This window comes from Carica papaya, chromosome 5, assembly GCF_054855325.1.
Source record: "Carica papaya isolate Zhongbai chromosome 5, ASM5485532v1, whole genome shotgun sequence".
Classification (NCBI taxonomy): domain Eukaryota; kingdom Viridiplantae; phylum Streptophyta; class Magnoliopsida; order Brassicales; family Caricaceae; genus Carica; species Carica papaya.
The window spans coordinates 3,892,324-3,905,407 of NC_142313.1; the positions used below are offsets into that span (position 1 = coordinate 3,892,324).

Sequence of the window (13,084 nt, forward strand, 5' to 3'; positions counted from 1 at the left end):
GAGAACTAAAATTATAATAAATGAATATTTGACATATAATTTGTTTAAATTAATAAGATAAAAAGTCAAAATTTAATATTTATCACATTAATTTATAACTAAAACCTTGAAAAAAATTTATGATCATTATTTTCATCAATAAAAATATTTAAAAGTATTTTATGGCGAAATTTTGGATTTTTTTCAGTACGTAGTGGTAATTTATTGGGAAGGTAAAAACCGAGGATTAAAAAAAATTTGAAGTTAATACGTAATTATTTCTCGGTAATCCAATGCTTTGCACGCGGGTTAGCGACTCTAAGGGGTTCGTCAAGGTCCTATCAGACGGTCTGTCAACTTACCCAGACACACCACCTTTTTCGCAGCTTCGTTTCCCGATTCCCCTTCGTCACAGCTTGCGCTTCTAGAGAACAGGAGAACCAGAAAAAGAGAAGTTGACGACTAGAAGAAAATTTGTAAAAAATGTCAATTGGTGAAGAACAGCGAGAACCTCTCCTTCACAGTACTTCGCAGAGAGGTCGAGTCCATGAAGATGATGAAGAGATCGTCCTGTATCCACCGGCCAATGGGCCAGACGAACAGTCACCTTGTCCATCCGGGAAGAATCAACGGCTGGAGTCCCTCGATGTCTTCCGTGGGCTTACTGTCGCTGTATGTTGCCTGAATTTCGCTAATTCTTTTTTGTTTTTGACTGTAATGGAATTGGCCTGGTAATAATTCTAAATTTGGACGTGTTTCTTAGTTTTGGATAATACTTTCTCTGGTGAAGTTTGTATGTAGTTGTTGATAATTTGGGTGTGAATTGAGTATACTAGTTATGGCAGAAGAGAAGTTGGTAACTCCGAAGGGAAGTCTTCATCAGTAACACACAGACATAAAATTGGTGTATGTGTATGTGAAAGCTCATGTTGATGCAGATTATGGACTTTGCCGATTGTTGTTTTCTTGCTAGTCATTAAAATATTTTTGGGCATTGACTATTTAGTTCTGCTGATTAGTTGAGGTAATTTGTCCTGTTTATGAAATTTCTTTGTTGGGTAGAGCAATGCAGGCATGATATTATACCTTCATAAAACATGGTTAGTAGCTGATTGCAGCTAAGTTTAATCCCATTTCTATATTTTATTTGCAGCTAATGATTTTAATAGATGATGCCGGAGGAGCTTTTCCGTCAATTAATCACTCACCATGGTTTGGTGTAACACTTGCTGATTTTGTAATGCCTTTTTTTCTCTTTGGTGTTGGTGTCTCCATCAGCCTTGTATTCAAGGCAAGAAAGCTTATGAAGTGTGAGATTTAGTCGCTTGTTATTAGTTATTTAAATGCAAGATATATTGCATGTCTTGGAGATTGAAAGCATTACTGATACCTCTTTAAGCTACAGACTGAGAGTGGAGTCTTGATTGACATTTTTCATTTTCTGGATGAGAAAATTATTTAGTCTGCATAGCGGGCATCAAACATCCGCATGTTATGCCTTTTGTAATATTTATTCTGCCAATATGGATATTGTAAATTAATATTCAATTTTTGAAATTATGGTCACCATGCAGAAAGCCTCTAACAGACCAGCAGCGACAAAGAAAGTGATACTGCGAACAATAAAGCTCTTTCTTTTGGGAGTGTTGCTGCAAGGTTTGCTGCTTGCTCATTCATGTTCTTGATCTTTTTCATTGGGTCCTCGCTCATAATAATCCCAGGTCTGATAATACATGTTAGGTTAGCCCATCTTTGATGAATTGAAATTTTTAGTTGACTGACAGAACATTAATGTTCTTGATCTTATCATTGTTGAACTTTTAGTTGACTGAAAGAACATTCATGTTCTTGGTCTTATCAGTGTGTCCTCATTCCTCACAGACATTTCAGTCTGATCATACATGTTAAGTTAGCCCATCTTCGGATTTTTTAGCTGACTGAAGGAACATTCAACTGTACGATACTTGGACGCTATGTGTTTGACTCAGTACATTATAGATTTGCGTTCGTCCTGATAAAAAGAAGCTGATGGTATAAAAACATTTATACACTTTTAAATTAAATTTTGTCTTCTTAATTTTTCTTGGAATGTCTATAGGTGGGTATTTCCATGGACGTCACAGTTTGACATATGGAGTCGATATTGCCAAGATACGTTGGTTAGGAGTCCTACAGGTAATATTTTTACATCAGTTAACATCTTTCGTTTTCTTTTGCTTTAATTATCTATATTTCAAATTGTACTGTTTTATGATAATTCTCTTTTGCAATAGTTCTTTATTCTAACTGTCATTTTCTGTTTTTTCCTCAGATAATTGTCTACTTAAAAAATTCTGCCATAAAAACTCGATTATGCTTTCCTGATGATTTGTTTACAGTTTTGTTGGGAGATAAACATAATGAACTTGCATAAGTGCCCTATCAACTGGATCTTGTCCTTCACTAAGCTGTTTATCAAACTGACACCTGCTACCGTGAAAAAAATGTTATCAGCTTTTAATATAAACTGAATTACTTGGAAAATTAGATAGCCTGCAGTTTGGTACTTCTTATTGATAGTATATCCTTAATGATAGGATAATGTGATAAGATATTGTTATGTAGTAGGATAAGATTTTATTGTTTCTTGAATGAGTTCCACTTCAAGTTGAACTCTCACTTGTAACCTTTGTATAAAATTGACCTTGAAAGAAAATTATTTTTCGAGGACGGAAATTAATCTGAAAATTTACACAAATCTGCTTTTATTTTTCCGTTGCAGGCTTTTACTGCGACAGCTCTATGAATAAGAACAAAAGAGTTGCTTGATATTTTCTCGCTAGCTAAATTTTGTATGAAACCAAAAGAGATAAACTGATTAGCCAAACCTCATTGGATGTAGTAAAACCTTTGGAATGTTCACCAGTGTTGACAACAAATGCTAGTAGTGTCATCATTAGCTATATAACAGATTATAAGCAAACAATGGACCAAGTGTAATTATATTTTTACCAGCTTGCAGGCGTTGGTTATAGGAATACTAGCCTATTTAAGCTCATTTTCTCACCTCCTGTAACTGGACAAGTGGTTGCATCTTGTTTTATCAACTGACAGCATGTAAGTTTTTGTCTGAATGTCAAAACTGTTGTTAGTTGGTGGAACATGAAGAGAATGTCTACAAAGGATCATGCAGCTACTGCTAATGAAGTCATGTTAAAGGATCTTATCTTAGAGTATATTGCCTCATTTATTTAGATTTATGATTTTTTTTAACAATGAAATAAGTTCCATATACTAAGTTAAGAAGACAACGTAAGCACTTACTGCAGTTTTCTAGGTGCATATTGTCTAACTAGAGCGGCATCATGTAATTGCAGAGAATTGTATGTTTGTTTCTCCTGTATCTTGAATCCCGGACTTATCTTAAATGAAGTTAACACTGCTGCCAGCTACAAAAGGATGTTAAAACTTTTTTTGGTTGAAATGCACAATAGGATGTTAAAACTAATGAACCTAATAAAAAAGTAATGAAGAATGATGGAAGCAATAAAGAAATACTTATGACGTCCTTGACCTGTTCAAAATGTTATGGAGTAACTGGTCAATTCTTTATCGTGTTTATTAGTTATCAGTGAACTGAAAAAGAAAGTTCTAATGATTAATTCAACATATGGATAATGGATTTATTCTGATGTTCAGTAATTTTAATTTTTGAATTGCTGGTTTCCAATAAACAGAGGATAGCACTTGAAAATTTTTTAGCAGTTATCTAATGCTTTAATTCGGATAATGCATATGTTCTGATGTTCTGCAATTTTAATATTTTGTTGCTGTTGCAATCAACAGAGGATAGCAATTGGATATTTTTTAGCAGCTATATCAGAGATTTGGCTTGTTAAGGATATCATAGTTGACTTGCCGTTTGCTCTCATAAAGAAATACTATATTCAGTGGTTAGTTCTGTTACTTGAGATTTTTTACTTTGACTGCTTTTCTTGTCATTTAAAAGATGTTGCTGCTTGGGATAATGTTGAACTGCCGAATATTTACTTATTATTATTGCAAATATTTGCATGTTTGTGATATTCGAATTCCTTGGAATTGGAAATCATCTTGAAGTTCCTCTGGAGGTTTTCCATCATTCTTAACTAATTGTCTTGCTCCATGAGCGTCAATCTTACTTCATGGGCTGCAAGTTCATTAAGTTGATTTCGTCATGGAACCATTTTGTTTTCCCTTGTAAAATTGACTGGAAAATAGGGAATGGGAACTATCATATTTATGTCTTAATAAGTTTATGAAGTTATATGCGGAAATAAAATTCTCCTCTGCCAATTAATATGATAGGTGAGTACTAAGGAGCTGCATTATTCGAAATCAAACAGACTACATCCATAATTGAAAAAAAAGGAAAAAGTATTAGACCATTGTGCTAATTTATGTTTGTCTGAGTTGTTTTTGAGACTGTTGGAAATATCTGATAAGGCATTCTGTCGCTTTCTTTTTCCGGAGGAATGTGTGATTCTGTTGTTGACATGCCGAACGTATTCTGAACTTCCATTTTGTTCAATTGTGTTGATGATTCAACTACCAATGTGCATTAACAACCATGATTTTGCATTATCCATTAGCGAAATGGACCTTTTATAATTATGAAAAGCAAAAAGGTTAAGCCGTCATGTTATATATTTGTCTAAGTGTGTTCAAAAGCCCATTGGCAAGAATGTTATGAGGCATTCTGTTGCCCTATTTTAGAAGGCCTATATATATATATGTTATTGCCAAACTTATGCAACTCAGTTGTGACAAATGCAACTATCTTGATGCTTTCACTTAACAGTGTGCATTAACGACTGTAATGCTTATGACTTTGATTTACAGTCTGTTGTATTTTAAGAGACATTAAATTATAAACTTAACTAGATAACACTTTTCTTTTTTATGCTCATATTTCAGATTTTTCTTATACAGGATCGTTGGAGTGCTTTTATGCCTATTTTACACATGCCTGCTATATGGTCTTTATGTTCCTAACTGGGAGTTTGAAGCTCCAGCAACCAATATGTTGGTCTATGGATCTGGTACTCAAATTGTGAGTTGAAGTTATTTGTTTTTGGAAACTGTTATCTGATTTGCAAGAAAAGAAACATGATATTGTTTGATAAATTCTTGTGTTTAGTATGCCTTCATGGATAAAAACATGAAAATGTGATAATCATGTAACAGCAGGACAATATTGTTGCAGACGTATGTACAAATATAAATGATAATTGTGCTATCATGAATTTTCTACTTCTTTTGTGGTCTTCCAACCTCCTGCTCTGCATATTGGATGAGAATATCCAATTTCTCAGTGTGCAGATCAAATGGGAAGCAACCAAGCCAAAGCTCATGATCTTGGGTTTTATTGATTAGTTATGCTTTGTGAGTCTCATTTAATTTACCTTTTTCATTTGCTAGGTGCACTGTAGAGTAAGGGGAAGTCTTCAGCCTCCCTGTAATGCAGTTGGTTTTGTTGATCGAAGCATTCTTGGTGAATATCATCTATATCAACGTCCTGTGTACAGAAGAACAAAGGTGACTTCCTGTCCTATAATTTGAGAAGTTCATTAATTTAATCATGAAAAGATTGTAATCCTTCTTATCTTGCAGGAATGCAGTGTTAATTCTCCTGACTATGGACCTCTTCCAACAGATTCACCTGGGTGGTGCCTAGCTCCTTTTGACCCTGAAGGCATCTTAAGGTTATTAGTATTTTCTTTTCTTTTTTCATCTTCCTCTCCTTTTTTCTCAGGGTTTCATGTCATTTATTTTAGAATTTACACACAGAAGAGGGAAAACTGAAGAAGAATGATAAAGACAGATAAGAAACAAACAGGTATACTTGTCACATCAAGTTCCTGATCTTACAAGTTTTGGGGGGTAGAATGTGTTTTTGTTTTTTAAATGAACAAGTAAAAAAATATTATTAACAACGGCAGCAAGAGAGTGCCAATCCATATACAGAATATGTATATATCTATCAATAAGTCAATCAGGTTCCCCAAATCCTCCCTAGAGTGCAAAGCATGACCAACAATAAAATCCAAGATTCTGAAACCATCAATTCCTAATTAAATTGAATCCATTATCAGTGTCTGCCCTTTCAAAATTCTAACATTTTTCTCCTTCCAAACCGCCCAAAAAGAAGTAATCGGAGTCATGTCCACATGTTTCCTCCTGCTGATACTCTTCAACGCCCATAAATTCTCTCTAATCGATCCTGCTTTCACCCACTTCACCTCTAATAACCCATGAATATGGTCCAAAGCTTGTAAATCTCCGAGTATCAAAGGAGTAAATAGTTGCATGTCTCTGCAGTTCTTTTACAAAAAATAACATCCATTTACCAGAACCTTACTCTGTCTTATCAACTTATCAATTGTCAGAATGCACTCCCTGTTGGCCTCCCAAGTAAAAAGAGACACACTGGGTGGGAATTTCACCTTCTAAATTGAGGGTTAGAATGTTATAAAAGCCTTCTTGACAATAGCTATGATTACGTTTTTTTTTTCTGAGAAATTCCGTATAGCAGTCTTATATGTTGAAGCTAACATTATGGACACAGAGTATAATTAATTATGGGAGATCATTCTCGAATTGGATGCCAAAGAGTGTGAGAAAATTAGTTGAATTGACTTAAATTGCTTTTATCCTCTCATATTTATCATCTGACACTCCAGATAGGCAGTTCCAAGCATGGGGAATGAATGGTTGATCTGAAGATGAACATGTTGTATGCCCTCAAACTTGCAGGCAGTCTTGTGTGTCTTTTGTAGTCGATGCACTATGGTGGCAAAACATTGCATATAAAATGAACATTTCCTTTTGGGTTACTGATCATGCACAATCTCCTCCTTTTGATTTGTTTCTATAGCTATTCCGTTGCACTTTCAAAGACACAGGCACCTCATGCAGTGTTGCAAACTTTTTGAAAGATAATGAATGAGATTTTTATTTCTATTTGAATGCTAATTTCTATTTTTGAAGAACTCTCCAGCTCATCGATTGCTGCCGTCACATGTTTTATTGGAATGCATTTTGGCCACATACTTGTTCATTTTAAGGTATGCAATAAGAGCATTTTTAGTTGAAATATGTTTTCATCTGTGTTAAAGTGTCCAGACACTAACAGCTTATGTTCATGACTCCTAATTGTTGGTGCAGGACCACAAGCAGAGATTATTATTGTGGTCCTTGTCTTCCTTCCTACTGTTAATTTCAGGTTACATTTTGGATCTGCTAGGTAAATTGTTTTAGATTTTTTTCACATATATTACAGTTTCCACTAAATTTTATTCTCCTTTTTTCGCTCTAAGCAAAGCTGTGTAAAGAGTTGCAGGAATTCCTTTGTCTAAACCGCTATACACACTAAGCTATATGTGCATCACAGCAGGAGCATCGGGCTTGCTCTTAACCGTTATCTTTTATCTGGTAAGTTCATTCTCTTGATAAATAAACCCAATGATGTCAAATGACCTCTTTAGTTCTCAGCTGGGATAAAGGGGTAAATATGTCTTATACTTAAATTTTATTATTATTTTATATATATCTAATAATATATATTGATCTTATATCATTATGATTCTAGAACATATGGTTAGTTGGATGAGGACTCTACATGACTAAATCTTGTTAACATTATGAATGGCATGCTCATGTGGTGAATAAGACGACCCCTTTCAATATTTACATCTGTTCATGGTATCAGAGCCTACTCCACATAATTTGTTTTGAATTTTTTTCGTTAACCTCACTGGTTTACGATTTAAAAAAAAGAAAGAAAATTCTCCCTGTGTCTGCACCTTCTGCATCTCTCAACAATGTGGCCTGATCTGTCAAACTTTCTCTCTCTTCAAGCGAACAACAGCATGTCTGCACCTTCTGTGTGAGACCCCCTTCTTGCTCTCTCTTCGGGTGCAATTTTTCTCTTTTGTCAGGCAAACCAGAATCACAATTTTTCTCTCTCCTCAGACTGTCAGTTTCTCTCTACTGTCTCTGCATTTTTTATCAAGCACAGGACTCCCTTCTCTCTCCTACAGCAACACTGACAGAGCAAAGTCTCTGTTATTTGCGTCTCTTTTCTCCAAATGCAAAATTTTTGCCTTGGCTCTCTCTTATTTTGTTATTCTCTCTCTTGTACCTCCGATAGCCTCAAGCTCTCTCAATAAGTGATTCTCTCTCCTGCCTAGTTGTCTTCTCTCTCTGCTACTCTACTTAAAAATAAAAAAAGGCCTGCTGATTTTTGTATTTGCTGTTATATATTCTTTGGTTCATACAACTACGTTGTTTATATACTTACCTTATGATCAATCTCCTCCAAAAGGAAAAAAAACTTTTGATCAAACAACATGAATCTCTCTTCTTCTTCCACTTTAGTTGACTCTTGTCCCTCCTCTTTTTTTCACCTTTCTCGTGCTTCTCATCCTTCTTTCGGTGTTTCCAACATTAAGAATTATATTAGCGAACAAATTGATTTCACTAATTATTTAGTTTGGGAATCTCTTTTCATCGTGGTTTTTCAAGACTGGCATTCTCGATCACATTGATGGGACCAGTTTATGTCCAGTTGAAACTCTACTTGAGAACGGGCTACAGGTGTCAAATCTAAATGTTGTTTTATGGAAGTAGGTTGATGCTATAGTATTTTCATGGATTCAAGCGACTGTCTCTTCTGACATCCTTTGAAGCCTGCTCAAACCCAATCTCTCTCTCACTACTAAAGACACTTTTGACTTGCTACCGAAGGCATATTCCAAATGAAGCTCACGGTTGGAATCCGAATTTTATAGTGTCTTTAAATCTGATCTGTCAATTAATGTATACCTCCAAAAGATGAAGTCTTTGTTCAACTCCTTGGTGGCTATTGACCATGAGCTCTCTAAAGGATATTTGGTTCTTCAAATCCTGGAAGTTCTTCCCTTTGATTATGAGAATGTTGTCATCTGTTTAAGTTCCCAGAAACTGCTACCCTCCTTTCGGACTGCACTATATCTCCGGGTGGTTCAACTTGCATGACGTCAAAAAGGGCCTTCATATTGTTGACTAACTTGAAACTTTATCCTGCTTGCTTCTGAGAGGCTAATGCATGCAATCCTCAGTAAGGGCATTATATTTTGCCAATGCATTTCTTCTTAGAAATAATAGTATATTGCCTAAATTTTTGTAAATCTTTCGAGCTAGTCTCAGACCCTGTCAAAACTAGTTATGTGACTAATGGATGGGATTCTCAAAATCTCCAGAACCAAAGGGTTTGCTAGTTTTTTATTTGTTTGGATTTACATTCCTCAAGCTATGTTTCCCTTGCAACAGCACCATTGAAGTTAATCCTCTCTGTAGCTCTTTCAGAAGATTTGATCGAGAAATTTCTTGGTCCATTTTTTCTAGAGCTAGGAGATTTACTTGCAGAAGCTAATAAGAAAATAATTGTTTGGTGACACGGAGAGGATGGAGATTTATATTTTAATCTGAACATAATTGATGCAGGTAGACGTAAAAAAATTTGGAAATGCCACATTGTTGCTTAAGTGGATGGGAGTAAATGCCCTCATCGTATATGCTTTGGCAGCTTGTGAAATTTTTCCAGCAGTTGTGCAGGGTTTCTATTGGCGTTCACCTAAAAACAACATGGTAACTTTCCTCCTCTTTTCTTGACCATAAGTATTGCAAGCAATGATTTAGTTACCAGTAAATGAACACAAACCTTTTACATCAAAATATTCAATTGTGCCTAACAGACGGTTGGTGGCATGAACTCTCAAAATTCATTGTTGGATAAACTGCTTCATAGTGATTAGTGGTTGTAGTCAATTGTATAGAGAAGTTACTGCCTGTCTAGACCTCTTTTCATTTAGGGGGTGTTTGGAGTGATTGTAATTTGTACTCTGAGTTCTACAAACGCTGTTAAAATAGTTTTTAATAAAAGTACTTTTAATTAAATATTATTTGATGTTAGGTAAAAATAATTGTAAAAACTGTTAATCACCTTAAAAAAACAGAAATTGTGTTTGGTGGAAAATGACTTTTGAGATTTCATGTATAAATTTTTATTAAAAATTAAAAATTATTTTGTAAAAATTACAAATTGTAATTATTATCTTTAAACGTATTAAAAACAGATTTTGATTTTAATTTCTTTTCATTTTATTAGTTTGATTGCAAAAGTACATTTGGAACTTATAAGTTAAAGTTAGAAGTCGCTCTAATCGCCCCTTAGTCTTTTTCTGTATTAGTACGGCGAAAAAAGAGGCAAAATGATTCAACAAGTACTAGCTTGTGAAAGTGTCATTTAGCTCGGCATTGGAGATGGATAGAAGTAGAACTCGGTAGATTTGTCTTTCTACTCATAGCATAACCATTGAGTTTTCAAAATGGTTGTTTGGAATTTGATCTCACAATGTCTGGTTGATAAACTCAATATTACATTCAGGTCGACTTGACAGAATCTTTCTTACAAGCTGCACTTAATTCGAGGAAGTGGGGTACCCTGGCATTTGTACTGCTTGAGATTCTATTTTGGTGCATGGTTGCTGGTTTTCTACATATGAAAGGTATATATATGAAATTGTAGAAATGCCACAAGGTTGCTTTGTAAATCTCCTGTGAATACAAAGTTTTACTATTAGGAACAGCATTTTATATCTTCAAATTCATATGGGTGCTATAGGTTTGTTCAGGAATCAGTTTATGCTGTGTATGGGCATTTTGGTTATAGTCAAACTTGGTTTATCACCTTTTCATCACTTGTTTATGTATATACAAGTGCACCTTTGTAACATGGGTTATAGGCATTACAATTTTAATTGTTAGACTACAATTATTTGAAACTGTTATTTTAAATATCTAACAGTTAAAACATTAGCATTTACAATTGAAGTCAGCAATTTAATACTAACACAAAAGTAATGCCTCCCAGTGTACATAAAAGTCTGTTTGGGTAATTGACGTTTAACACCTTCCAACTTTTGGCCTCTTTAGTCTGTTTGGGAAATTCAAAGATCAACTTGAAACCTATAATTATCATATGAAACACTATTAAATAGTACTTATTAGGCTATCTTTATAATAAGATTTAAAATTCATTTGAAATTTAATCTCGATTTTGAACAGTTTATTTTAAATTTTGTTAAATCTAATGAAATTTGAAATGAATTGTTTTATTTTGTATCAAATTTTTTGTAAACTTAATTTTAAACATCTTAAATGAAGTTTTACCATTTTTATTATTTAAATCTTTTATAAGCTTAATTTTTATAATTTTCAATGGAATTTTAATTGTTATAGTTGAAATAAATATTAATGTTAAAATAAATTTTACACTAGGAAACCTCCCAGGTATGTCAATTCCAATTCCGGCTACATAGTTTGGCTCTTTGTGTAATACTCGGGTTCGGAATTTGGTACAGAAATAATTTTAATATTTTAAATATATCAAAAAATTATTTTTAAATTAATTTATTTTAATTTTTGTTGAATTATTAGAAAAAAATAGGTTATGAGTGAAATTGAAAATAATTTTGAAAAAAATGGGTGGAAATTTAGATTTGATGGGTGTTTTTGAAAGAAAAATCGAAAACTGTAGATCAGAGTACAAATAAGAAAAATTTTGCCATATAGAACTGTCAAATCAACAATCCCAACGAACCTGAGCGTATCGCGTGGCAAGGTGCGCTGACGCGGGATGTCACTTAAGTGATATGCGTGCCCCGTGATCGAACGGTCTAGGATTGATCCCACGTGCGTGGACAGTTTGAATTTGTTCCCTTTTTAAACACGATCGAACAGTCGAGATCAAATTGCGATAAATGGTTCAGATTCATTTATTCTTTAAATGTGATCGGATGGTCGAGATCAAATGCGATGAACGACTTAAATTAACGTGAGATGAGCATAAATATTTCGCATCACATTGAACCCAAACCATAGTCACCAACCTCCTGCCGTAGAAGAAGAACCAGTCGTCGGAGAAAGGAGTCGACCGTCGACCACCGTCGCACCAGAGCCACCTCCGACTGCAAAAAAATGTAAAAAGTCTCCTACCCGCTCGAAATTTGATTATGAGCAACCCCATCGTTAAATTAGAGCAAAAGGGATGACGGTTGAGCTGGAAACCGTGGGTGACACTTGGTGGCAACGCCGCGGGCAAAACCCATAACCTCCTCTGATGAGCCCCTTCCTGTTTTCTGTTTCGTGCGATTTTTCATCGTTGTATTTAATGTTATGTTTTCTCTAGGTTGACTGAAGAAAAACTCTCAGCCATGAAGGAAAGCTGGCGGAACTGCCACACCCGAAAAATCCCACCGCCGGTAGGTTTTTGTTTTCTGATTTTTTTCGACCAAGCAATGCTCTCTAGCGTGTTTTTTCGTAGGGATATGTATAAAGCGGGCTGAAACTAGCCAAAACTGGCAAAAAACGACTAGGTTGAGGCAAATCGCCACCGTGGACGGTGGTGCCGCCATGTTGGAACCTCGAAATTGGCCAAAAAGAATTTTTTTACAGATTTTAGATCATTAGGATATTTTTAGGTACATGACAAATATTTTGGATTTCGCAAGGATAATTTAGGAAACCCGGGGACCACCAATAGGCGCAACTAAAATTTTAGTGTTTCAAACACCGATTCGGGTAAGGATCTTTCACTCTTTTCTTCATTACGACAAATTAAGGCTTAATAATTAATAATTGTGTGTTTTTATGAAAAATTAGAGAAATTTAAAAATAATTAAAGGTCACTAGTAGAGGCGAAACTGGTTAGTTCACAGTCATTTTGATTTCTTGCTAATTTTTCTATATTGCCTATATTTATTTACTATTATACTGTGCATAACTCAATTGATGATTTTTAGGGTCTCTTTGATTATTTTGTTATTTGTTTCCCCTGCATTACGTGCTTGTATCCCCGTCATTGATTATTTGGCGGTGTGAAACTATATTGTTGTTTAAGTGAACGGTGAGTATAAAATGAGATATGGTTATTGCATGATTAATTTTTTTGCTAATGGAAATCTGAATAGGAAAGACTTACTGGGTACCTAGGAAAGGGCGGACGAGCCCAGTACATAGAGAACCCTACCGTGAATATTACCTT

The 13,084-nt window shown here is 34.7% G+C and overlaps 1 protein-coding gene across 1 annotated transcript; it reads left to right on the plus strand.

Annotated features, from left to right (window-relative positions):
• The first annotated feature begins 287 nt into the window (after positions 1 to 287).
• LOC110808136 (uncharacterized) lies at positions 288 to 10,823 on the plus strand. The gene is made up of 13 exons (XM_088219691.1): positions 288 to 651; positions 1,133 to 1,270; positions 1,554 to 1,635; positions 2,078 to 2,154; positions 3,805 to 3,911; positions 4,930 to 5,050; positions 5,419 to 5,535; positions 5,611 to 5,702; positions 6,998 to 7,064; positions 7,165 to 7,243; positions 7,340 to 7,431; positions 9,484 to 9,627; positions 10,427 to 10,823. The coding sequence occupies exons 1-13, from the start codon at positions 463 to 465 to the stop codon at positions 10,565 to 10,567; spliced, it is 1,446 nt and encodes a 481-aa protein (XP_088075817.1). The 5' UTR covers positions 288 to 462; the 3' UTR covers positions 10,568 to 10,823.
• Positions 10,824 to 13,084: the final 2,261 nt, after the last annotated feature.

Bases quoted from the DNA above. Each gene is read 5' to 3' on its own strand.
- LOC110808136 (XM_088219691.1), top strand. From the start codon at position 463: ATGTCAATTGGTGAAGAACAGCGAGAACCTCTCCTTCACAGTACTTCG. The intron at 7,244-7,339 runs GTAAATTGTTTT...AAAGAGTTGCAG, and splicing joins TTACATTTTGGATCTGCTAG to GAATTCCTTTGTCTAAACCG. The intron at 7,432-9,483 runs GTAAGTTCATTC...TAATTGATGCAG, and splicing joins TAACCGTTATCTTTTATCTG to GTAGACGTAAAAAAATTTGG.